Genomic DNA, 27,445 nt, shown 5'->3' with positions numbered 1-27,445 from the left:
TTAAGAATAGCTTGAGAAACAGTGTTGAAGTCTGTACCAGATATCAACAGCCAATACTCTGCAGGAAGCTTATTTTAAGTCCTTCTGTGCACATACATGTGTTTCTATAAATATTTTAATGCTGTGAAAACACAGCCTTAATGTATTATATGACTTGAGGGGTTTGTCTCGGAGCAGGGGCCGTGGGTTGAACAGTCATTTGTATGTGATGCCATTTCCTCTGTTTTAAACATCCTGCTGTCATCTTCTCTGAAGCCTTTCTTATAGGTTCTCTTCACTAAACCATCAGGGCAGCCTCTCCCTGCAGTCAGTGCTGTACATTGTTCTCTTGGATGCTACATGGGAGGCTGGGTTTTTTTTCTTTTTTTCTTCTGGTCTGTCTTCCTGGAGTCCCTTAATTAGATATTTCATGCTTATTTAACTATGGGTAGGCCAAATCAATGAGTTATCACTAGCTTTGCTCACAGAGACCCACAATGATATTCAGACTCCATTTGGCTAAATCACTGCACAGCTGTTTAATCTGCAGTAATGTCACTTCTAGTGGCAAGCTGTTCCTAGTTGCAAGATACTAATGAAGTAAAAATGGGTTAGCACCTAACCCAGGAGTCTTTCTTGTTGCCTCGATAGCCTGAGCTGCAGTCCCTTTGCTGCTTTCTCTGTGCACGTGCTGGCAAGGAGCGAAGATTTCACTGACCTTGCTTATGGCAAGTTGGCAGACTGTTGGTCATACCCCCCTTAGTCCATGGAGTAGATACACACAGGAGAGCTGAAATTAATTGTCTAAATAAGGCACTTTACTTTCAGACATTTAAATGAAAGCAAGATTAATTCCACCTCAACCTTAATAAAGTAGATGTCTGAGCAGAGCTTTAAATTGATTGTGGGAATCTTGTTTGTGGTTGTTGTTTTGTTTTGTTTTTTTTTCTTCCCCAGGACATCCAGTGAGAACCACCATGAGGAACAAACAGTGGCTCCACAATATTTTCTTCTGCCTTTTATTCCAGTACAGTAAGTCCTCAGATATTTCTTTTCAGGTTGTACACCCACAGGATTTATCTTAGTGACCACATATGCCGGTTCTGATCAGATGTGCATGGCACAAGGTTGCCACAGGACAGCAACCACAAGATAAGGTCCCAGGGGAGAGAGTTCCATGGGCTAATGAGTGGTGGACAGGCACAGGAAGGTGCACAGCTGGGCAGAGTTCAGCCAGGCTGTATACTGCTCTGGGAAGCAGCACCAGCAGAGAGCCTGCAGAGGTAGTGCCTGCCCTGCATTGATATGTCTCCTAGTGACATTAGAGTAGGATTTCCCCCATCAAAAATACCCTTTGCTGTAGAAAATGTTCTGGTGGCCAAGACCAGGATATCCCCAGGGTTGCTGTTGGCTGGTCAGCCAGGGCCAGTGGAGTGAACCTCTCCTAGTCTGAAGCCCTTTGCTTAGGACTGGACTGTGCATACAGTCACATCACACCCCCCTCCTTTTTTTTTTTTTTTTTGCTGTTTCCTACCCACACTGCGAACTCCAGCTGACTCAGAGCTGACTTTCTGAACAGATCAGCTGGACAGAAAAAGGCAATGACAACCATGTCTGCAGGGAGCTATGCAAGTTTTTAGTATCTTATGTGCTGCTTGTAGGCAGAGCATGGGACCTGCTCCAGACCTAAATTAGGAGAAAAAATGCATTCAGAATTATATCTTCCTGTCATAAGGGACCACTGTGATGTCTGGTCTGAATTTTGTGTGATGCAAGCCAGGGAATTACCATGTACTAGTTTCAGTTTGGATCAATCTAGATCTTACTGGTAGAAGTATTTGAGTTTTGTTTCTGAAGCTGCCAAGGACAGACATTTTATCCTAGATCTAACTAACTGTGTTTAGGACACTTAATTAGTCCTTTCCCAGTAAAAAGCTGTCCTCTTAATTTTGTTAACAGGTTCTTGCCCAAACATGCACTTGCAACTTCCCAGCTACCTAGGAGTAGTCTGTTTGACTAATTAACATAATAGCATAGAAGAACACTAATTGCAACTGCTTAATAGCTTATTAGTACTTGCTGCCCTCTCTAAAGGAATGCAAAAGATTTCTAACCCTGTTTTTCTAGGAGAATAAAGTTAGGCTAAAGGAGAAAATGTATGTTGCTCAGGATTCTGAACTAAACAGTGCTTGGTCCAGGACCCTCAGAAGAGTATTGAGGGTTCAAAATAAAGAGTGAAAACTTAATGAAAAATTTAGAACAGAATTCTGAAGTTGGTGCAAAATTAAAAAGTCAAAATGAAGGTTTAAAAAAAATCATACGTACATCCTTGGGACCAGTCTGTTGCAAACATCCCCAAATTTCTTCTGCCACCATCCTAACTCTTTGGAGTAAGGAGGATCTTTTATGCAAGTCTGAGTGCTGCCCAGAGCTCCTGTAGGGAGAGTAGTGTGTGCTCTGATATGTGAGGACTAGGAAGTAAATGTGGTGATGGGTGACTTCAGCCAGGAAAAGTGGGATTTTGTTTTCCTTTGAACTTACCCCAGGCTAGAAGGAGGCTGCACCCTCTGCTGGACACACCTCCTGTGCATTGTGACTGTAAATGCAGACATCTTGTTTGTGCGGACAGCCATTTGATCTGGAGGGTGCAACAGATTTCTGGTCCGTCATTGCACACACTGTCTGCATTCCATGGTGGTTCTCTGCATACAGCTTCAAGACTGGGCATTGGGATTGTTGGGCATATCGCATCAGCAAACAGCACTCTGGATGCAAAGCATTTTGCAACAGGGAAGGAGGACAAAGGGAGTGTAGCTTCTCTGACCAAGAAAGCAGCAGAACGACAAAGGGAAGTGAGCTTGCAGCATGGTTAGCATCAAAGGGTTTGGGTGCCTGATATGGCTGCAAAGTAGTGTGTTCCTAGGAGGCTGGGAGCAGCCGTTATGGTAGGCGAGGACCCATGCTGGATTTAAGCATGGATGTAACAATCTTGAGTCTTTTCCTAGATGATGACAATTTTATTCCCATTGAAAAGGGGTGGTACTGTACGTGTCAGAAGTGAATGGTCACTGCAGTAGGCATGGTTTGAACCAGCACGGCATGCTGCGTCTCCTGCAGGCTTTTCCTCATTCAGCCATTCCTGGTGTAATGGCGGTGGTTCTTGTCAGCCCAGGGAGCTGTCAGGAGGGGACTCATCAATGCAGATATTTCTCACTGGGCTACTATCTTACCTGCCTTGAAATCCGGGGAGATAAGTGTGTTATGCACAGGACAATGGTACTTTTATACAACACATTCTGGATACTGCTCTGTGAGCAGAGCTCCTGTAGAACAAATGCAAGAATATAAATTCTGCTTTGTGACCACTTTCAAAAAATTACTTGATTTACCTTATGACCAGTGCAAGTTCTACAATTGCCTCTCAAGGTCTCTTGAGAAGTCTGTAATTAATAAATTGTGCTTATCAGAATGTTTAATAGAAATTAAAGTAACTAAAAATTTGCAATATTTTTTATTCCCAAATTCCATGGAAAACATACTTCAAGCCTCTGGAGCTGGACATAAAAAGTATTGATGCTGCAGATATCAAGCTTTAGAAAACGGAAAAGAGAATGGCAAAGAAAAAATTACTAAAATAGCACTTTTTAAAAAATGTGCAAAGTGCTATATAGATGTACAATGAAAACTAGACTAGCAAAGAACAGTACTCAATTTAGAAAGTGGTATCGTTAAAATGTTTGAATATGCTACTATTTCTTATTGGGTTATCATACCTCTTCTATGTGTTCTATAAGCTAAGACTCTTGCAGAAATATGTGACTCTGCTGTAGAGATTGTACGAGAGGGGACAGGGATAAGTCTGAAAATTCAGTCACAATTTGGGCGTTTCCTGATTTTGGCTGCCACAGCGTTTTTAATTGGTTTTTGTTTGACACTTTTCTTGCCATCAGTGACTTGTCACCCTACAGAGCTGAAACACATCTGCCCCACAACTGGAGACTTTCAGTGGGAGGGAGGAGGGTTGTCAGAGACTGGTCTGTTCCCTTCAGATTTAGTGGGAACCCTGAGGGGTGCATATATTGATACAAAGTTCTGCTTGCTTTATCATGGAAGTTGATATTGTGTTTTCTCTTTCCAAACCTATAGCTATGTGTTGTGAAAACCTCACTTGTTTTGTGGACTACGTACAGACCCTGTCCTGTATCCTGCGAAATGAGTTGGGTTTCGGTTCATACAATCTCACTGCAACATGGTATGTCTTGGTAGGATGAGCAAAGTCCAGTTAGCAGGAGCCTCTACATGGCCATAGCACAGTGGTGACCTTCTGTCGTCTTTGTTAGGTAGAAATCCTATTCTTGCTACCATGCTGGTTTTTTACTCAGTATTTTGCACTCCAGTTATGAACTGACTTCTTCTCTAGAAAAGGACCCCTGGTTCCTGTCTCTGCCAACTGTGCTTCTTGCTGCTGACTGCTATGCTGACCCCAGTTTCCTTAGCATTGCCTTCTCTGCTGCCACGGGAATACCTTGCCCTTTGCTGCTGTTAAAAGTGAGCTTTTATCTGCATGCATTGGCTGGGCTCACGCAGATTGTCCAGTCCTCTACGGCTGCTGTTCTGTCACTGCAAGAAAGTGGATGCAGTCTTGGCCTGTGTAGCCTTGAGGAGCACCTTTCCTTTCCAGAAACACTTTCCTATTTTTCTCAAAGATGCTAAGCTGAGCAAGTAGAAGGGAAAAAAGAAATCTGTTGAAGTTCAAAGATAATTTTTTATTTGAACATGTTGATTTTTTGTTTTAATCATTTCCTGTGCCTGGTGGTTTAGCAACAAATTAATCCAACTACAGCATGTGATACATGTGGACTTGTTTGTTTCGGCTTTTTTAGGGTTCCTGAGGAAGATCCAGAAAATACTGTGGCTGCCTGCAGTCTCCTGCAATTGTCAAGGAACACCAGTCACACACAGTACATGTGCACTGTGGACATGACTGAACTCCTGGCAGATACCAAAGTCCAGGTGGATGTTACAGAGATAGCTGATAGGCAGCATGTGCTTTCCAAAGACTTTTATTTGTCAGACAACAGTAAGTACAAAAATTATGAATTTGATAAATACTGTCTGACTATGTGCTAGGATAGTCTGGACAAGGAGTGAAAGTTGCAGCAAGCAGTGTGGGGCTATGTTTGCTGTACACTCATTTACATAAAGCACTGTGCTCTTATTGTTGCTATTATGCTTGAAGCTGGCTCAGAGCTGGCTTGGTCCATGCTTTTCACAGGGAAATTCCTTTTCCCCATGAAGCAGTAGGTGATAAGTATCTGCCTCAGACCAGTCTCATACCTAGACTATGCAAGAGTTTATTCTTGGCTGGATTCTAAAGGACAGGAGGAATTGCTTCATTACAAATGCCACAAATCACAGAATCCTTAGAATGGTTTGGGTTGAAAGGGACCTTAAAGATCATTAAGCTACAACCCCCTACCATGGGCAGGGACACCTTCCACTAGACCAAGTTGCTCCAAACCCCATTCAACCTGGCCGTGGACACTTCCAGAGAGGGGGCAGCCACAGTTTCTCTGGGCAACCTGTGCTAGTTCCTTGCCACCCTCACAGCCAAGAATTTCTCCCTGATATCCCATCTAACCCTGTCCTCTGTCAGTGTGAAGCCATTTCCCCTTGTCCTGTCACTACATGCCCTTGTCAAAAGTCTTTCTCCAGCTCCCTTGTAATATCCAAGGAGCTGGAGGCTCCCAAAAGGCTTTTGCAGTGGACACCTGAACCAACATGACATTATTTTGGGTGGCACAAGGTGTCCCAGATGTACTGGATGTGGCAGTTCCCCTTTCTGGGGCAATTCCTAATCATTTCTCCTGCATGACACGAAGACTGAATGCAGTCATGTAAATGCCTTGGCAAAATGTTGGTATGTTCTGGGTTGTGTAGCAAACTATGAAGAAAAGGAGTGGTTAGCCAGGCAGATGGGCACCACGCAGACATAGGATTTTTCTATTTGGCTTCTTCTGAAATTAAACTTTACTTGAGAAGTGTCATCTTTTTGACAAATGCTGTAACATTTCAGGAAGCCTCCTTGCTCCCACTGACAGACTAGAGATTGGGTAGTCATGCATATCTCCTAGATGTCCTCATCCAAAGGCATCATAGCTCAGTGGTGGGCTGTGCAGACTGCTGGAGTTTTGCATTACTGCTTTTCAACACACAAACACTCCCTGCAGGGATACAAAAGCTTGCTTTTTGGACACTTGGGACATGGGATTGCAGTGGGTTTATGCAGTGTCCCCTAGCCTCAGCTTTTCCTCATGACTCTGTTACATTGAGGGGTATTTCCCCAATTTTGCAAGTGATGATGACTACACAGAGTTCTTTTATGTCATGAGAAGAACAAGGTGCTCTACATTTTACATCTCCCAGGAGTTTATTAGCACTATACTATCTTTCCTGCCCCTTAGGCAATGAGGAGGTTCAGAGACAAGCAGAAGATATATTCAGAGAAACATGGTCCTGACTTCATTATGTGGCTCACATGTGAGGTTCTGTGCATGGCTGAGGGCAGGAAGGCTGTGGACGTTCTCTGGTGTAGGAAGGCCCACCACTGCCAGGGCAGCTTTGTTCCCTACGCACTCTGCATTGCTAATACCATGCTGGGCCATCTCTTAACTGTAGTAATCTTATGAAAGGTAACACCATCCTGTCTTCCAGTCAAACCACAGCCTCCATTCAACCTGACCGCTTTGTTCTCAGAGGGTTACAATATTTCTTGGGAAACCATCTACCAGAACTCTTCCTACTACTTTTTGAATGAGGAGCTGGAATATCAGCTGCGTTACAAAAGAAGAACTGACACCTGGGAGGTAAGTGAGATGTCAGTTTACCATCAAGTAGGATGTACCAGAAAAGAGGAAGCCAGCACTACCAGGACAGTAGCACTGGATTGGAACAAGGGTTTTCATGGTTTAGAAAAAATGTCTCTCTGCTTGACAGGACTGAAAACAGGCAAACCCAAAAAGTAATTGAGAAACAGAAGCTGTGTGAGAAGTATTAGATCCTGTGAGAAAGGCTGATGATTCATTTGATTCTCATGCTGTCCTGCATGGAAGGCTCCCCCAGGATTGCATGCAGCTGCTGGCCAGTCAGAGCATGGCCTTGCAGAAACAACATGAAAGCAGAAGAGGCTACTTTGCAGGCATCCTCACTGTGCAGCAGAGAGAGCAAAGTAAGAGCAGTCACTCTAGTGTTTGGTGTTTAATCATTCACAGACTCAGAAGACTAAAGCTGTTCATGAAGATAAGCGGACATTGGTGCTCCTGCCATGGGAACTACAGGCGAACACTGAGTACGAGTTCCAAGTGAGAGCTAGACCCCGGGAAGACAGTGGCTATGGTGGTTTTTGGAGTGAATGGAGTTCTCCGCTGTCACTGAAAACCAGCCCTGCCGGTACATGCTGCCAGATCTCCTTTCCCTTTCAATAAGTCCAGTGTCAGAGAATGCTTTCAGAAATTTAATAAAATCTAATTAATTAGAACAAATTTTAAACAGTCCAGTAAAGACAGGTACGGTTAGCTTCCTTACTGGTTATGTGAACCCGAGGCCTGGGCTGTCAGTATTGACATTCTCACTGTGTGACAAAAGAAAGAGTGTTTGGTGGGGTTGGCTGTACATATGGGTGCCACTTGCAGGAGTGCAGCCTTTAGCTTCCCTTTGAGTGTCAAACGTCCAGGGTCCTGCTTGCAGCCTTCAGAAATGGGGGAGATCTCCTCTACTGGGTCTTAGTGTTGTCTTCAGCTGAGGGGAGGGGGGATCCTGCTCTCAAACCTGAGTTCTGTGTCTGGACTCTGATGTTTGATCATGCTGGGCATGGGTGTTTTGTTTGGTAACCACCACTCTGCAGGGAGTTCACAGTACTTTATACTCAGAAGTACACTGATGCTTGTCGTGGTGGAACAGAGGCTATGAAAATAAGGAGCCTTTGCTCCAGGAGAACAGGTGAAAAATGACTGGTCAATGCCAGTAGCATGTGCTGAGCTTCCCTGCTTTCACTCATCTGCAGCTCAAACTGAAGTATTACAGGGTTTACGTGGTGCTGTGGCAGCAGGGCCAGGCTCCATTTGCTAAGGGATATCTGAGTTCTGGATCTCAAAGGTGCCCCTTTCCATCACAGGTGGAGAGCAGCCAACAAGCAGTCATCTAGTCTCTAATCAACCGCACTCTTTCACTTCACAGATCACTTGTGGAGGTCTCCCTAAACCAGGAGTCAGAAACAACAGGGGTCTTAGTGGCAAGGAGCTGTCCTGCCCTAAGTATGTTGTCTGTCTGTCTCTGGTGCAGCCAGGTCATAGGGCAGCTGATGTACTGCTCCTTTCATTGATGCAGTCTTCTCTGAGCATCCTCAATCAGACCTGTCTGGAGTACTGGGGCCCAGATGATAGCGTCAATATCCCTGTGAGAGAATCTGGGATAGAAATTAAGGGTGTCTCATAGAATCATTTAGGTTGGAAAAGACCTCCAAGATCATCTGGTCCAACCTTTGACCAATCATTGCTTTATCAACTAGATCATAGTACTAAGTGCCATGTCCAGTCTCTTGAACAAGGATAGTGACTCCACCACCTCCTTGGGCAGCCCATTCCAATGCTTGACAACTCTTCCTGTTCCAAAAACTTTTTCTCCTCACCATCTCCTGTTTATTGACCAGGGTATAAATACAAAGTGAGTCTGCATGACCTTGTCTCTTTCTTCAGCAGTGACACAGACAGCAGGCATGGAATGGCTGTTGCTGTTTGGTATTGTTGTGGCAATCATGGCCTCAATCACAACCTTTCTGGTCAAACAGCAGAGGTAAGAATGCTTCAGGAAGTGGGAGTTAATGTTTTTATTCCATCTTGATAAAGATGGGGTGTTCACATGCAGCCTTCCTTGAGTCTTGTATACCTATGAGTAGGCAGCTATGGGCCTATAAGGGACAGCCAAGTATGGTCCCTAGCGGATGTACCGCCAGGAGTGACCAGCTTTTCTCTGGGACTCTGCTGCCATTCATCTGGTTGGAACAAGATGTTGGCACATGGGGATGAAGCAAGGACCAGAAAGCTTCCTGAGCTGTTCTCCTGGTCTTGTCTGTGCTCTGCAATTGCCAGATAGAGCAGTAGCCAGAGCTGGCCTGACCCTTTCCAAAGCTGACATAGGTCCTTCAATGCTGGCTGGAGGCCTCTGTCCCTCTCAGAGGCTTCTCATGCCCTTGAAGAGATATGGGGTGCTGACATGGAGGAGGGCTGGTGCAGCAATAGCGCTGGCACAGCCCAGGTCCACAGCAGAATTGCACAGGGCAGAGTTCTGGCCTGCAGACCACAAACCTCAGTGGAAAATGCCTTTATAGCATCTGGTGTTTTTCCAGGAAGGAAAAAACTGGAACCTCTTTCCTTAGTGTGAATATTTGTGTGCAAGTGCTGAGGCCTCACCTCCAGTGAGGTTCACAAGAAAGGCCATTAGATGGCTCTGGCAGCACAAGACATCCTTGGAACCTCAGCCACTTGCTAACTCACAAGGTTGGGCAGGTGATTCCAGTTCCTTGAAACGGATCTGGAGATGCCTTGCTTTGCATCTGTAATGTGTGCTTAACCCCAAAGCCTTTCTCTTTTCTCTTCCAGCTTGTGGAAGAAGATGGCTTGCATCCCAGACCCTGCTCCCTTTTTCAAACCTCTTTATGTGGCTCATAATGGAGATTTTAAGGTATAAATGGGCTACACAAATGAGTGGAGTACATGACAGACTAAAAGGCCACCATGCTATCCTGGGCAAAAGATTCTCATTAGGGCAGTAGAAGGGAAAATCTGTCTCAAAGGAATGCCAAACATCTCCAGATATAAGAACCATAGCTTTCCAGTATCTGTTTGGTGCCATGAAGACCTTTATGTTACATTTCTACTCCTTATTCTCTGTAAGTGCTGCCTCAGTGTGTGAGCTGAGTTCATGTGGTTTGTGAAGCCTGGGATCCTGACGGGAGTGTCAGAGAAAACTGCAAAGCCATGCAAACCTCTCAGGGCTAATTATTTTCAATTACTTCAGTTAGTTCTTCTGCAGTTGCCTGTGTCTCATAATAACAGTATCTCCTACACTGTTATATTGGAGGAGTCAGTGACTGTAGAGTTTGATTTTGCCTCTAAAAGCCTAAGAACTCTGGTTATTTCTGTGGAACCTAAAACCTAGTGATGCTAACCTCTCTCTCCCTGTGTGTCCTTTTCTACAGAAGTGGGTTGGTGCATCCCATATGAAAATGACCTTTGATTTCTTTGAATGGGGAATAGTCCTTCCAGAAGTCCTAGAAGTTTACACGATGCATCCTTCCAACAGCACCCCACAGGAAGAGCTGCATGAGCTGAGAAAGAATCTGCCTTGCAAGCCCTCTGTGTCTTGCCTGACTGTCCCAGGTCAAGATAGCCAGTCCCTGTGGTGTAGTGTAAACAGTAGTGGTGGGACTGAGGACCAGTCATATGGGCACTTGTCAATTGATACAGTGACTGTGGCTGATGAATTTACATCTTGTAACTGCCAGTGCAGCTGTAACCATGTGTACAGGGAACATGAGCATACCAACAAGGAAGATGATAGTGCTGGAGAACCTGCTTACCCCAAGGTTAACATTGATGAGGAAGACAGAAGGATATCCAGTGACTTGCATTTGGCCGATCTGAGCACACAGGACAAAATACTTGCTTCAGGCTCTGTGTCCACAGACCACCTGAGGAGCACAAGTGTCCCAGTCAACCAACAAGGAGAAAGAGGAGTGGAAGGAGGGGTGGGGAGCATCCTAGAAGCCCTTTGCTTGCAGCCTCATCAGTGGGATTTGGAAAATTCAGGTTCTCTACCTTCTCCTGATGGTGAAAGTGTTTCTTACAGTGAAGGCTCCTGTGACTTCTTCCCTCACAATACAAGGCCTGGTGATAGTTATCCTTTGATCTGTGTAGATTTGGACACTATTGACAGTGGCTTTGTGGACTCAGACTGTGGAAGTCCAGTTGACTGTGAATTTGGGCAAAACAGTCAGACCATTTGTGGTCCCATCCCTCTTGAGCAGGAGGGACAAGACTTTCCGCGGAGCTACGTCAAGCAGTGGGTCTCCTGTCGCTCTGACAGCCCTGTCAGTGGGACAGAGACAAACTAAGGCCTTTGATGTTGCCTGGAGGAGTGTGGGGCCTTTTCCATAGTGTGCCAGGAGCAAAGTGTTAGCAAAATTCAGAAGAGAAACAAAGTTTACTTTGTGTAATCTCTATTGCACAAACTGAAACCTGTTAAGTCCACAGAAATATGCCTATTTCTATTGCCACTTATCCTATTAATGTCTCAAATTTGTTGTGATTGATTGTTCCTGGGTTTTGCTGGGGTTTGGGGATTTTAGAATCATAGATCAACCCTCCTTTATAATGTCAGAAAAAAAAAACAACTGTACCTTGAAAATTATTCTTTGGTTTATGTAGATGTGCAAAATTTTTTGCAGTAACCTTATAAAGAGTACAGAACTTTAGGTTATTTTCCCTGGTATTCTCACATGACTTGAGAGTTTGGCTGTGCACGGAACCTTAGAAACATAACCCATGGCAAGCATGTTTGCTACATTAAAGTTCCCCTACCCTTTCCAAGCAACATGTGATGTTACTTTTCCTTCTACTGTCTTAGGCTCTTTAAACTCAGCTGTAGTAGTTTGTTAATTACAGAGGATTCCAGACCTGTCCATGGGGATCAAAACCAATTTTTATGTAATCATCACAGAAATGTGTGTGCTGGAGACCAAGCACAACTCAGGTTTCAGAAGGACTTTGCCTTTCCAGGTGGAGTCTGCAAATGAAAAGTCTTCAAAACATAAAATATTCTAAACAAACTCTGCTATTAGGCTTTTCTATTGAGTCAGATTCTCTCCCTGCACTTTTCAAGCATATTAATTTAGCTGCTTTTAGAGTTATGCCAAAATTACTGAAACATTGTTCTACCTAGATATGCCTGCTACTTCTGCCTTGGACTTGCTCTGCTGCAGTTAACAGGTCAGTAACACGAATTTTGAGCAATTTCTGCTAGCTAATAAAGCCAGATATGAAACTGCACTGTAACCGTGAATCTGTTTTTCTCTGACATCTCTGTATCTCTGATTTGTTCAGGATAATTGTCTTAAAAAGTCACTGTAATACTGAAATTGAATGTGAAGACCTTCATCTTGCATAGGCATGGTGCTACTAACCCATAGGCTGCTTGGTCCAGAAGGTCGTATCTTGAGAGAACCTTTGTGGTGAACAATGCATGTTTCCAGTGTAGTAGTAATCTGTTGTTGCTATGATACCAATAAACTCTCTTCCCTCACCTCCTCCTCTTACCTGAGACTATAGGCAACCCCACAGCTCCCTAAACAGAAGAGAGCACTGTAGTAAAGAGAAGCTATTTCTTTCATAGGTGAGTGCTGGGACAGTACTGCATTGCATCCACATCCTCTGGTTAGATTGTTCAGATACGCCATGGTATCTGCTATGTTGATTTTGGACCTACATGACTTAGTTTTGCCCATGTTGTTATTATTCCCTCAATACATCCCTTGCCCAGCAGTTTCCTGGGTACTGCTCTAAGATATATTAGCTTCTTTGGTCTTCCCTCCTTATTTTCCATTTTTCTTGTCATCTGCTGTGATTAAGCCATGGGAGGTGTTGTCTTCCTGTGCTGATGCATCTTCCCTGCTGCTCTACTGGTCCCTCACAGGCCCTCCACAAGGGGCGATCCTCTGCTGCCAACTCCACTGCCCTGATGAGCTGACTGCCCCACACTGTCCTACAAGGGCTGCTTGCATGGTGATCATGTTGATGCAAATGTGTACTGGGCAGAAGCATTTCTGATGGTCTCAACACAAACTTCTGCAGCTTCATCTCACAGCTATTTTGACTTCAGAAACTACACTGTGCCAACTGAGCCCACGCTGCTTAAGGGAGAAACTCGCTTGTTTTTCTGGGGCCCTTTATATCTCAGTTCTGTGTGCTCTTTGTTTCCGTTTGTATTGATGGCCCCAGAACTGCTGAAGGAGCTGTTTCTGTTATTGGAACACATTCTGGCTGTACATCTGATAGAAGTGGTGGTTTGCTGTTATGTTCGGCTGGAAGTTATCTCTGTTTACCCTAGGAGGCAGACTTCATGAACAAGTGTGTGGCACAAGGGTATTAAAGTAAGGGAAGCTGTTCCCTTTGAAGCAAGCTGTAACAATTAAACTTTTGGTCAGTGAGTTGTCACTGTGTTTGTGGAGGGGTTTGAGGTGGGGGGTTTTCAGTGCCTCTTATGAGCAAACTGCAAATGTCCCTGATCTAGCATTCTAATTTGGAAATTTTTTTTCCCCCAGGAATGATAGGGTCAAAAAGCAGGTACTGGGAGAAGCACCACAATCTGTTCTGACGTACCAATTTGGAAATGTCCATCTACATTTCTGCATGGCCCTTGTCTCCCTGTCTCTTGGCCCCAGAAGCTGATATTGACAGTTATTCAGCCTGTTCTTTGACTGCTTCTCTCTGTTCTCTGGCACTAGACTCATGTACAGGACTGACTTGATGCCTCCTGGCTGTAACACTGCCATTGCATCATTGCAGCTGGGCATGGGAAAATCTGTTCCTTATAGGAACTCTAGGACCAGGACAAGGAAGCACTGCAGTGCTTGTTTGCCTTTGCTTCCAGAGCTGCCCTTTGAGCACAGTGCAGCAATTGGCTGTGGAAGAAGTACAGGATAGGGCAGCTCAGGGGTGCTGCAGGGGTCTGAGCACAGCTGGGCACAGGTCTTGGGTGGAAGCAGTTTTGCCCCACATTCAGACAGCACTAGGAAATTACTTTAAGTCGCTTAGAAAGCTCTTTTGTTGGCCTATTTATATAAAAGTTGCAAGCAGATACTTTTCTATTCGGCAAATTACTTGGCCTTTTAAATGTTAACCCTTTAGCAGAAATTCCTGTTTCTCCATGACTAATGAGAAATTACATATATAGTTACTTTAACTCAGTCTGATAATCGGAGTAGTTTTTCATTGGTTCTTGAGATTATCTTTAAAATCAGGCGCAGTAAGCTCTGCTTTATTATGCCACTGCTGCTACTGCCTGATCATCAAACCACACTATCAAGGGACAGAAGCAGTGTGAAAAGCGACATTTCTTTTGAGCCGGTAAGACAGTTTAACATATTTCTGTTCTATGCATTCCAGTATGTAATGTTAGGGGACATCTACTGAGCTAAAATATTGAAAAATATTTTCTTTATGTAAATGTGGAATTCTATATTGTTTCTTGAACTAGGAACCTAGAACAAAAGAATGACCAGAAGTGTCTTTGCACTTTTGTTCTGATAGTTTGCTGAGCACAAAGTAACACTATTGCATTAATTCTGATGGATTGCGCTTGAAAGAAGGACCATCTTGAACAAGGTGCTCCCTCTGATTGCAAGAAATGAATGTAAAGGAATCCAGCCAAAATAGTCCTCAGTGTTTGGGACTTTGCAGACATAAACAAACTTTTTAAATGTGTGTGCATATATATGTGTGTATGAATATTGCTTTATTGCAGTCATCCTTTGTAGCAGCTTTTTTCCTGGGATGCAAGTATATCAAATCTAGAAGTACATGGCTGTTTGTGGGCATCAAATTGTTGGGAAAATGGCTGTCCAAAGATGAAGAGAGAAAACGGCTGGTTATATGGGCTTCTCTCTGATAATCTATGCAGATAAGAAAATCCAACTACTTTTTCCTTATTCCCCAGGATAAGTCTCATGTGAGCCTGTTACGCGCATTTGATGTGCTTCTGTCAGACATACTTAGAGGCCTACATATTCAGAAGGTAGATAATGTATCACTAATTTTTCTTAAAGGACCTACAAAAATCTTTTCTTACAGGCAGCGATGACTGTTTACAATGGGTATCCCTCTAATTACATGTAGTAGCACAACAGATTGCTCTGGAGACTCTGCACTTTGGTTAATCTTAATGGATGAAGGGGTGTACCTGTTGGTACAGACATGCTATTGCCTGTCACTGTTTTACTTTTTTAGGTGCCAGTGTCCTGCCTTCTGTAGTGCCTGTTGGTGCTGCCTGGGGAAGAGATGTACGCAAAGGAAGGGATTATGGCCAAGGGAGAGCAGGTCATTTATAACTAGTTGCTAAGATGTAAGGAACAGAAACTGAGCATTCAAGGGTCCAGGTTTGCTGTGTCTGCTCCCACTGTGAACCACTTGTTGTATCATAGAATCCTGGAATGGCTTTGGTTAGAAGGGATCTTCAAACCCTCTGCCATGGACCTCAACACCTTCCGCTAGACCAGGTTGCTCCAAGCCCCATCCAAGCTGGCCTGGAAGACCTCCAGGGATGGGGTAGGGATGTCTTTTCTGGACAGCCTGTGCTAGTGTCTCATTGACCTCACAGGGAAAAATTTCTGCCCAGTACCCCATGTAACCCTGCCCTCTGCTTGTTGGAAGCCATTCCCCCTTGCCCCATGACTACATGTCCATCTCCAGCTTTCTTATACCTCTTTTATGTACTGGAAGGGGCTCTAAATTCTCCCTGGAGCCTTCTCTTCTCCAAGCTGACCAAGCCCAGCTCTCTCATCCTATTTCCATAGCAGAGGGGCTCCAGTTCTCTGATCATCTTTGTGGCTTCCTCCAGACTTGCTCTAGCAACTCCATGTCTTTCTTATGTTGAAGACCCCAGAACTGGACACTACTGCAAGTGGGGGTCTCACAAGCGCAGAGTAGAGAGGTAGAATCCCCTCCCTTAACCTGCTGGTCATGCTGCTTTTGATGCAGTCCAGGATATGACAGGCTTTCTGGGCTGCAAGCATGCATTGCTAGATCATGTCGAGTGTCTTGTTAACATCAGTGCCTTGCTCTGGGAGTGAGAATGAACAAAATACATTTTGAAAGAGTCCAGAGCCACTGCCAAATCAGAGCCTGAAGCTTCTGACTTCCTCTAAGGTTTAGGTGAGCATAAAAAACCATGTGAATGAGCTGCAACAAGAAAAAATTACACTGATTAAGAAATATACTTTATATAAAAGTTGATGTCAGAAGCGGAATAAAACCTAGGACTCCTGGCTGTCTGCTGTGGTCTGGCACATAATATCACATGTATCAAAGGATACCCAAGCATGTTGAAGAATCTTATGTATACGTCTCCACGTGAAATCCTTGCTCATGCTCTTATATGATACTTCATGTTTTATCAGGCCTTTGTAAACCTGATCTTACTTGCAGTCATCCAAAAGTCAGAGACACAAAGATCTTTTTTGTGTTCATCCCTTTGAGCCCATTATGTTTATCTGTACAATTCTTCTATCTCTCTTTCTCTATCTCATCAAGCACAAGTTTCTTGTCCCCACTTTTAAAGTCACTGACAGACTCTTCTTGTCCTCTTGTCATCTCTCACTTCCCCATCTGGAAGTTAACTCTATGATGTCAGCTCCTACCTCCCACTAGATCATTAAATCTACTTCTCCTAATCATCCTCCATGCTACTGCTTACACACTGAAGGCACTGCTTACAATTCTCTTGGGCTATCTCAACCTCATTCTTCAAGTCTCCCTGTAAAGGTCTGCTTTACAGAGTTTCTAAAACCTAGATGATATCTGGGCTACCCACATGCTGACACTGTGTTGTCAACTGCTTGTACTACTTCCCCTCTCAGTGGTATCCATCAAATAATTTATTTTACCTTACAAATTCTTACAAGAAAATGTTTTTTTATTATGTGTTCAACTGGACCCCAAATCGGAAAGTTAACAGGTTTAGCAATAACAGTCAATCATCTGTCTTTCTATTAATAAGCAGTTGAGAGCATTTGGAAAATGTACAAATTCTGGTTAAAATTACTTAAAATTGCTTTTGGGAAGTGGAGGCAGGAACCACAGGAGGGGAGGGGAAAGGCACAGCTCATTTCCTTGAGAAGAAAACAGGCAGAAACATACAGAAAGGATGGAACCACCATTGCAACCAGCTTGAGACCACCTTGGAAATCAAGGTCACTACCACCTCCTGGTGCCAATAGATTGCTGGCAACATACCTGGTGTATCATTTCAGGGCATCATCTCAGACATTTTGTCTCTCTCCTGCAGAGTGAAGGTGGTTCTTCCTTCTTGACACTACGGCTTTTCTGCCTTCACCCACAACTTTGCAGTGTTGCAGAAACTGGACATTAGAACACAAGAAAGCAGCAAGCAGTCTGGTCCCCAAGACATCTGACTAAGAAGTTGATTTGTCTTCCACTGCTAGCATCTGCTAGCATCAGCTGTGCTGCTAGAACTGGACTTCCATCTGAGCTAATAGGATTTTTTATTCTTTTTAAGATACCTAACCAAGATCTATAGACTACAGGTCTTGCATATGTTTAGGCAAGAGGTTTCAGCAATAAAGATAGATCCCTTTTGTACAAATTCTTCACTTGTTTCTGCCTAATTGTATCTACTTTCAGTGTCCAGCTACTGGATTCTTTCGATTTCTCTCTTGTAGATTTAAAAAAGAAAAAAAGAAAAGATAATATTTTTCTTCTACCTGAAATGATCTTCTCATGTAAGATACTTATGGCTGGTGTGAAATGACTACTTAGCCTTTCCTTTGCTTAAGTTAAAGAGATTCACTTGGTCTTTAATTGTTGATTTCTGAGTAAAGTTCTCCAGGACTATATTATTCTTATAGCCCTTTTCAGAACCATTTTCATATTGACAGCAATTTTTTTTTTAAAGTGTTGATTCCAACAGAAGAAACTAATTAATGGTGTTAAAAATGCTACGTGTAGCTGCAATAACTTTTAATTAATATATATCCACAGTCTGTATGTTAGCTCCTCTAATTGCATTAATGTGCTGCAGAATCTCACTCAGCTGGTTATGTGCTATTTCCTGAAGTTATTTTTTAATAAGTCTTTCAGAATTCAGTGTTACATGGCCTACTTATGACTAACATTTATGGCTTCTAACACAAAAATTTGCATTTGAACATGTTGTATTTGTTTCCAGGTGAGCTAGAGAGCCAGAAATATCTGCCACATTTCAAACATTGCAGAACCGAACAAAGAACTACTTGGGGGGGGGGAGGGGTTTATCAAATTAGTAGCAATTACCTGGAAACGTTCTGTCCTGGTTTACTTATCTTGACCTCAGTTTGTTTATTTGTTTGTGTGCCTAAACAAGTTCTTGTAAGCATATGTATAATTCTACTTAATGCAGCTCTCTCTATTTCATATTTAGTCAGTATTACTGTATTTATCACAGGGATCATAAGCAAACCTGATTAGAATGATAAGCAGGAGAGGCTTCATGCCTCCCAGCCTCCCTCAGCTAAAATCAGCTAATGGTGACGCTTCCTCTCGACAACCCCCACTCTGAAGAAAGTCTGCAGCAAAACAGGATATTTATGAAAAACCCATAAATGAAGAGGTGGTGAAGTAAAAGCCAGAAATACTCCTTTTCTCTTGATCAGTTCCTGAAACATCGTAATTATTTTACAATTTAATTCAGACAAGGGGCACTATAGGCAGGCATAATCACATGCAAGAAGTTATACGTGGATGCTGCTGTCTAGCTTTGTGAAATTCATGACTGGAAGGATATTCTTGGTCATGGATCAGAAAATTTAATCTCTTCAGTAAAACAATCCTAATGATTATTATTAATCCTAATGATTACATTACAGTCCTTGCTAGGCATAGGCTTTTTCTTGCTCACTTCTATTCAAGACTTCTTCAGACTCTTTGTTGGTTAGAAGTCACAATCTTATTCTATAGCCAGGCTATATCCACTTGGTCCTGTGCTAATGCTGTACTTATTGTTTTTCCTATGCTGACACTCTTCCCCTTTTCCCCAAGTTCTTCTGAAAGAGAGATCATAATCTCTGGCAAGTTTTGTTTGGTATTTTTTTCTTTTTTCTTTTTTTTTCTGATAATAACTAACTCAGGCTCTTTTGAGACAGAACATTACCCCACCCTCTTGCTACCCCAGCTGTAAAGCTCAGTTCAGTGTCTGTGCAAACATTGTTCCTTCAATATTTTTTTAATTTTTCAAGAAACTGTTTTTGTTTATACTGATTAGTGGTCTCTGTCTACAAACTCACTCCAAGTTTTCTGGGTTTCAGGCTCCTTGGAGCAGCACTCTCCTTGCAGTGGTGCTGGGCTCATTTGCTCTGTTCAGGTAACAGCAAATAATGCAAACTGGAAACATCTTTTTGAAACACCACATATTGCTGAATAGATCTGGTCCATATTCTTCATATTAAGTGTATTCTTCATATTAAGTGCCATAAAATCATCAAATCAGAAACTTTTAGTGAAAAAGTATAATTTTAAATTAAAACTTCATCAGGAGACAATTCAGAGAATGGAATTTTTTGTTAAAAAGAAAGAGAGTGAGCCCAGCATAACCTTGTAGAAATATAGTGTTCCATATTGCAGAAGATACACTTCAATCATCCTTACATAACCCTTCAGGATTAGAATGCTCAGAGACAAACATGCTCTATTGCTATGATTCTCTCCAAGTATCTGGTTTTGACTATGGTCAGAAACAGGATTTGGGGAAGCATGAACATTGGTTCCAACCCACTGTGGCTCTCTGCTGCTCTTAAATTGTCATAAACCAGATGACAAAAATGCAGGAAGAAGGAAAGAAGGACCCACACCTTCTCCCACCCTCAATCAAATTGCAGGAATTGTAGATTTCCTTTCAGGCAGCTGGTGCTTTAGTGCAAAGTACTATTTACTGCCATAAGAAGAACAGTTCCTATAGAAGAAATGATACAGCTGAGTTGTTGCCCTCTCTGACAGATTCAAGATCAGCTTTTGTCAGGCTGGCAGAAGACTGCAGCTAATGCTTTGTCTTGGGGTGACCTTATGATGTGTATCCCATATTGCTGCCCATGCCCAGAAATTAATTCCTGTGCCTTTCTATGCCTCTAAACTGAGCCTGAGAGGGGGAAGGAAAGAACTGAGCAAAACTTTTCCAAAGCAGTTTGCAGCTTGTTCAAGGTCACACACAGATAGCAATTGGTTTTCCCCACTGCGGCAGGGGAGGGAGGAAGCACCCGGCTTGCTGCTCCCAGGACAGTTTTTTTTGGCCAGGGGTTCAGCTGCTTTGTTCTCCGGAGAGAGACTGAGAATTGAATTTTTCCTTCTCGGGAATTTCGGATTTTCTCCCTTTTCTACTGGACTGCTTGATTGCTGTAACATCAGAACACATCGGGAGGACTTTCCACCGGGCACAGAGGGCCTGGCCCTGGCCCAAGCCCCAGCTCCGAGGAGACCAAAGGGAGGACTTGAACACTTTCCCAGGTTTTTCCTCTACAGCGAAAGATTTTACCATTTAACATTATTTTCCTTTCCCGTGTGTTTGTTAAATAAATAGTTTTATCTTTTTCACTTTCCTTCGAGGAAAATTTATTTTTTCCCGAACCTGGTGGGGGAGGGGTGATTGTGCCTTCTCTCAGAGGATATATTTCTAAATTTGGCCAAACCAGAACCAACCTTCAATCTGCTGGTAGAAATACTGACAAAACTGCTCTTAACAATGATTCTGTTTTAGATACTATCTGGAATGGGAGGAGTTGTGTGGCGGTTGGGCCTCCAGCTGTGCATTGCTGCTGCACTGGTCTTTGGTGGAGGAAGAAGGAGAGGTAAGAGGAGATCTGGAATAGGTCCACTGTACAAAGACAGGTACACGCCTGTGCTAATTGTCCATTCACAGACCCTTCAGTATGCAACCCAGGATCTTGTGACTGCCCTTTCCCAGGTCCCAGGAACCAGTACAGCTGGCTGGCAATGCCAGACTTAGGGGACTAAGCACATACTGTAAAAGCTGGGCACCAGAAAAAGTGTAGCCACTGCCCAAGGTCCCTGCTCTAAGATCTCACATTCATCTCATGGAGTGAAGTGTGTTACAACAGAATAACAACATGATGAGGAAGATTAGATGCAGTGTCAGCAAAGGAAGTAGCAGCAAGTAATGCATTTATTTGATGTACTGAGCCGGGCATCATCCAGTGATACATGAATCCAGTTCTGGTCTCCTTTCTCTGCAGAGCTCTCTGGCAGCCTGAGCTGCCTGAATAACTACGTGACTACTGTGAGCTGCATGTGGGTAACGGAGAAGCCCGTGGGTGATGGACCTTTCCACCTGTATTTCACCAAGTAAGACACCAAGAGCTGTCTGTGGCAGCCCCAGCCCTGCATGGGCAGGACAGCACTGAGAAGCAGAGATGGGGCCCAGCTGTGTGGGCTTTGCTCCCTCCACAGCAGACCTGTGGCACAGCTAGTTCTGCCACCCCATCATTCCAGACGTGGGCTGCCTCAGAAGCTGCTCTCTTTTGTGGTCCTGCAGCCTCAGGGGTTGCTGCAAAGGTCCACCACATATGGCTGCATGATCTGTCAGCTATGGGCTCTCCATCTGTTCAGTGAACCCTTCTGGCAGGCATCTCAGCACAGAGAACCTTCCCTTTCCAGCCTCTGGTCCCCATGACCTGGGAACTTCCAGAGCCCATCCTACATAAAGCTGCCTAACCAACTTCTAATAATTTCTTTTCTTTTTGCCTAGAAATTAAACACTTAATGGTTTAATCTATGTTAGTAAATATATAAATACAAGTCCACTGAGTTATAAGCTTTAATAAGAGATTTAGAATATTATCTGAATAGTTTTTCTTCTAATAGAAGAAACCAGATAAATAGTTTGCTAACTAATAGGATAATTTAAGATGAATATGTTTAGGTTATGTAGTAACATTGTCTTGACCACCAGTAACTACTACATGAGGGTAAGCCACTCTGACATTAGATGACTCACATTCTGCTACAGTTGAGTAAAAAACAGCCTAACTCTTATTAACACTGGATTTTATACTCTTATTAATAATACTCTTATTAATACAGAAAGATGGGCAAGCTGATAAACTGTGATCTTCCAGTTTCTTGTGGGATCACATGCAATGTGAAAAAATTACCAATAAATGGCTAAACCACACAAAGACAAACCAACTTCCAACACGTTTTGCTGTCAGTACTGGTTTGTTTGTAGTGAAAGAGGACTCAATGTACAGCTTATTGTTACCTCCGTGCTATGCACTTGTAACCAACTGTCCATCTACTCCTTCCCCCCTACCCACCTGCTTTCCTGCAGTGACAGCAGCCCTCTCAGAGGGAGCAGGGAACAGCTATTGGGTGCTGTGTACAACTTGTGTGAGATCTGGTGCTCTCAGTAGTTAAGGTTATGAAGGTTATGAAGGTGCCTCCTTCCTCCCTATCCAGCCCTGCCATCCCGCCAGCTTTTGGATTGCTGGTTTGCTTGCTGTCTGCACTAAATAGGTTCATGGTCGTCCAGAGTGTTGTGGTGTGCTAAGCTGCCACACATCCATAAACTGAAAAGCACTTAATTGTATGACTTAAAAGAAACTTTCAGCCTTTTTATTTTTCTAGCCTCTGGTCAAAGGGCCACAACGCCAGCTGCAAACTGACTGCCACAGAGAGCACACAGAATCAGTACCACTGCACAATTCATTTAGCCAACCAGATCTTGGAAACAGATGGTTATAGAGTCTCTCTCCAAGGAAACTTTTTTGGACATAATCACACATACATGACCTTTCCAGAGTACAATCCCCGCAAACACAGTAAGTATGAACCAGGGCAGCTGTGAGCTCAGGCTCTGCCCACAAGCTCCAGGATAGGTCTGATATGCTGTCTAACAAAGGATGTCTCAAAGATAGCAAGTGAAAACAATGAAAACAAGCAAGACTGCCCATCCCCAGAGAGTGCACTGTGTGAACTGCACCAGTAAGGATGCAGTCACTGAGTCTCCCCATCCTGACTTTTCCCAGACTTCAGAGAGGGCTGGCTCTGGAGCACCATTCAAGAATACTTCTCATCTGCATCATGTTTTCTTGTGCCCTGGGTAATTTGCAATTGGATTGCCTCAATGAGTTATCATTAATTTACATCAGATCTGTAGCTGTTCCGATCCTGTAAGCTAATTTGGTCTACTGCTAGTGTTAGTATCCCTCTTTAGACCCAGCTTTATCTTCCATGACTTCAGTCACCCTAATATCATGCATTTTCTTTTGTGGTGTCCCAAATACCATGAAAAAAACTCCTCCTCTATTTGCAGTAAAACTTGATCCACCTTTGAACATCCAGAGCAACACCACTGCCAGCAAGTGCCAGATATGGTGGAGTGTATGGAATGTGCCTTGGTACCTCGCTGAAATTCTCCAATATGAGTTGCAGTATAAGGAGTACAGCATGTCCTGGGAGGTAACTGGATGAGGCATATGGTGATCCTGCCTTGTTCTTTGGGTACAACGGCCTTGCCACTCAGCTCAGGGCTCTCCACCAGGTGACTTAAGCCGGCCTTTCTAGTTTCCTATATTAAGGCTGAGAGATTTTACATAAAACATCAATACTGAAGTTCAATAACTCTTCCTCTCATGAACCCTGCAGAAGTCATCCATCATCATGTAGGCCCTCTTCTTGCATCTAAGAAAAGAAAATCTGGAAAAGAAAAGAGAAGGGAAAAAACAACAAAAAAAGAGTATTTAAAAGACTATCCTTTTGCCCAGTCTCATTAACAGCAATGCTTTGTAATACTTTGCAGGTTGCATTGAACAAGACACTACCCAGTTCACTGCCACAGGTTGAAATTGAAGCCACAGAGCTCCGCAGTGGCATTGCTTATGCTGCAAGAGTTCGCTGCAAAGTTTCTGAAAATGAGAATTCATACCACAGTCAGTGGAGTGAGTGGAGCCAGACAACACTGTTTCAAAGAGCAGGTACAAAGAATGTTGTTTTCATCTTATTTCATTTCTTTTCATGTCTATGTTCCAAAAAAAAAAAAAAAAAAGAAGGTACATGGTAAAATGAAGCTTTTCAAATCAGAACTAGCTTTATTCAAATATTCATAGCCAAATTACTTTCCTTAAGGCCTTTAGCTACAAATGAAAAGCTGTTTCATTTGTAGTGCTTGGTTATTTGGGGTTCTATCTTGACTTCCAGAATTTTTATTAAAAATTTTTGTGCTGATTCTTTTCCTAGATGTCCCAAAATTCTCTGAAAAGATTCTAAATACCCAAACTATGCAGTTCTTATTAATTCCTCTGAGTTTTGGCACTCTACTGTATTTATTCTGGAACTGCAAGATTTCCTCAAGGTATGTGATTTTCATTAAGTTCCCCTTGATATTTATGGCCTGAAAAGGGTAAATCAAGAGTCATTATACCCCTTTTCCTTTCTGTTTCTGCTGCACAAACTCAGTCATTTCCAAAAAGGTCTTTTGACAATCTTGGAACGTGACACGTTCCTTGGCTGGTGATAGTTAATGACCCACCACACAGTCCTTAAGGAGACCAAAGTACCTTTGGGACTCCCAAATTTGGCTACAGCCGAAGGATGATGGTCTCTTAGAGTTAAAGAAATTTAAGCCCATGGAAATTTTTGAAGTTTCATGTAGATAAATTAAAAGTGCAAGTACACAGCAATCCATAAAGGTGGTTAAACTGATGTCAATGTTAAGCTACTTGTTACATTCCTGGCAGGAGTCAGTAGGTAAAATACCAATATAGGCAAATTAAACTGACTCCAATTCATTTGAGACCATGTTGTACAGAGAAAAAAGTGGTTTTAGAACCTTGGTTCAACCATCCTCTGCAATTTTTTACGCTGGCAGAGCATAGGTAAATCTCCTACTACTGCTTTCTTTTTTTGCCTTGACATACATTATTATGCTCCATATACACATCATTCTTAGAGAACCAGAATACATGATGTCCATGCAATAAAATATTTTTACAGGATAGACTCTATTAAAGGGCAAGGATGTCTGCAAGAATTTCTCTGTTTAAATGTAATGAAACTAGAACTCTTTAAAACACTTTCAGAAACAGTGGTTTAGATCAAGTAAGATGATAAACAAATGCTTAAACAGCTCAGTGCATATAATGAGTAATAGACTAGTATATTAAGTTTGTTGCATATTCCTAAGAAACTTAGGAGTGTGCTTCAGCTTAAACATTAAATGCATGCACAGGTGGCAGACAAACAGTTGCATGAGAAGTCAGAAATTATGATGAGTGGGCTTCTTGTGCAATCTTACTAACATAAGTGTGTGTGGGGGTTCATCTAACCAGTATCATGGAGACAAAACACAGAAAAACTGTCCCTTTTTTTTAAGCGTTGTTTTCTCACTTCAGGGCAAAAAGCCTCACCTGCTTTAGCATTCCCACGCCAGCTGCTTTCTTTCAGCCACTCTACAGTTTGCACAATGGGAATTTTAAGGTAAGAAATAAATTTCACTTCTTCCTTATGACTCTCAGTTCATGACAGGAGGATTTTTTTTTTCTGGGATTAATCGTTCTAGCAGAATTACATGGTTCTGATCTTCCTGAGAGTTTATAGTTTCACCGTTTCCTGCTTCCACATTCCAGCTAACCACCAGAGCTTCTGTCCAGCTTCTTGTTCCTTAGAAGTGAAGCTCCTCCAGTGACTCCCAGCTCAGACTGAATGCAAAAGGTGCACCCTTTCAAAACCAAAGAAATACCAGCAGCTTGCATTATATTCTGGTGGTGTAATCTTGCAAAAATTCTTGTAAAATTTTGTGAAATTAGCAGCTAGGTTTTTTATCCTATTACTCTAACTTAGCCTGTTGGGTTTACACTAAACATTTGGGTTATTGTGCCAAAGCTATAAAGAAAGAAGAGTTATTTTGGAATAACTGCAAAATGACCCCACCTTACTGATGTTTTCATTAGGAGTGGGTTGGACCAAACGAGGCTTGTAGCCAACTTGAAAGAGAAGAGGCCAGCAATTCAAGCAAAGTGAATGCAGATAGAATTTCTGATCCAAACACCCAAGAACTGATTTCCCAAATCTCATTGAAACCTACAGAAAGCACAGTTCTGGTTACTGCAGAAGAGAACTTTGAATTTACCTTGGGTCCAGGCCAGCAGTATGTCCCCAGCAGGTACATAAGAGCAGAAGAGATTGAGTTGAGGCCAGGACTATTGTTTGCACCAAGCCATGATGATGATACCATTGGCCTGAAAATCTCTGAAATTATTAAAGACAACCTTGAGAGCCCTAGTGTTGGAAAGAATTATCCCTCTCACTCACAGCATGGAAAGGATGACTTTCTTATGCTTCAAGAATCCTTGGGGATAGCAGATGTGTCCTTCAGTGGTAGTGACTACTGTACTTTGTGTGACAGTGATACCACAGGAGGTTTGATTCCTGCTGAACTACTGAAGCTTTCTAATGGCAATAGTCATGTTAAACACCAGAAAGATCAGTGACCTTCCGTGAGGAATACTGCCTATGAAGTTCCTTGTGCTCTCAGATCACCTCCCAACACTGTCCTTCCAAGCAGCTTAAATGGTGACTGTGCAAACAGTTTCTAACATGTATGATTTAAAAATAAATCCTCAATTTGTGTACTTCAGAAGAAGATTGTGACTAAGTCCTCTGTCTAGCAAATACTCCCCCTAAAGGCATGGCAAAGCCTGACTCCAGCACCATTTGCGGTCCCAGAGACACACGACTATGCTCTTCCCTAAATTAACCTCCTGGCTGCAAGATCCAGTAACCCTCTTGTCTAAGGAGGAAGCAGCAGACCTGCTGTTTTCCTCAGGAAGAACTATTGGAATTGTGTGCCTCTTGGAAGCAGAAATATTTGCAATGTGATGAGCCATGATTTAAACTCCATCATTTTGTAAAAACTATGCATGATTTTTCATAAAATAACGAGAAACTATTTTTGCTTAAGAAGGAAATTCTGCTTCTTAATATGATATTGATGAATTAAAAGAGTTCCTGATTTGATCAGAATTTGTAATTGCTCTATTTAAAGATAATCAGACAGTAGGCCGTGTTCTTTATTATCTTGAATGGTTGTAGCTTTTTATTTTGCAATAAGTAAGCCTCATGTACTGCTTTAACAAAAAATTATTTCAAGGTTAAGTGGCTGGGCTGATCTAATGGCGAAAGGTGAAAAACAAGAACAGCACAAATGACCTTACTTAATCACAGAAGAGGCCAGGCCCACTGCCTCTCCAGGGCTTCTATTATTTCTCAAGAATTGATCAGTCCTTTGCCTATCTGCACAACAGGTACAGCCTTTCTGTGTGAATCTCTGGAGGTTTACTTTCTGCCCTAGACACAGAAAATCCTATATATGATTAATCATCTACCAAGCAGATTTCTGGAGTCTTAGTTGCATTTCTTAGATTTAATGGGCTCAACAGTTTTAGCAAGCATACTGAGATATGTACACATGCATCTGAACTAGCTGACACACGCATATACACAGTCACATATGTTCATTCCTTTCTCTTTGGAGTGCTTCCATTGTCTGTCTGGTGACAGCACAAACTAGTTTTGACAAGGCAAAGAAAGATTTCATTTAGAAGAAACAAAGTAGGTTGAGACATCCTTCCAAAAAA

The 27,445-nt window shown here is 42.7% G+C and overlaps 2 protein-coding genes across 2 annotated transcripts; both read left to right on the top strand.

Annotated features, from left to right (window-relative positions):
• Positions 1-940: 940 nt before the first annotated feature.
• Positions 941-11,149, top strand: IL21R (interleukin 21 receptor; the record flags this gene model as incomplete). Its single annotated transcript, XM_082292488.1, has 8 exons — positions 941-1,011; positions 4,126-4,231; positions 4,863-5,059; positions 6,694-6,845; positions 7,251-7,428; positions 8,733-8,829; positions 9,636-9,717; positions 10,235-11,149. Exons 1-8 carry the CDS (start codon positions 957-959, stop codon positions 11,147-11,149), a joined length of 1,782 nt encoding a protein of 593 aa, XP_082148614.1. The 5' UTR covers positions 941-956.
• A 2,926-nt stretch (positions 11,150-14,075) lies between these two features.
• On the top strand, positions 14,076-26,299 carry LOC309579201 (interleukin-9 receptor-like; the record flags this gene model as incomplete). Its single annotated transcript, XM_082292336.1, has 9 exons — positions 14,076-14,159; positions 20,551-20,641; positions 21,047-21,155; positions 22,437-22,630; positions 23,125-23,270; positions 23,611-23,785; positions 24,048-24,162; positions 25,202-25,286; positions 25,760-26,299. The coding sequence occupies 9 exons, from the start codon at positions 14,076-14,078 to the stop codon at positions 26,297-26,299; spliced, it is 1,539 nt and encodes a 512-aa protein (XP_082148462.1).
• Between the last annotated feature and the right edge of the window lie 1,146 nt (positions 26,300-27,445).

The sequence above is a fragment of the Coloeus monedula genome, assembly GCF_965178545.1.
Source record: "Coloeus monedula genome assembly, chromosome: 16".
Classification (NCBI taxonomy): domain Eukaryota; kingdom Metazoa; phylum Chordata; class Aves; order Passeriformes; family Corvidae; genus Coloeus; species Coloeus monedula.
The sequence above is the reverse complement of the archived record's forward strand: the minus strand, read 5'-3'. Positions and strand labels throughout refer to the sequence as shown.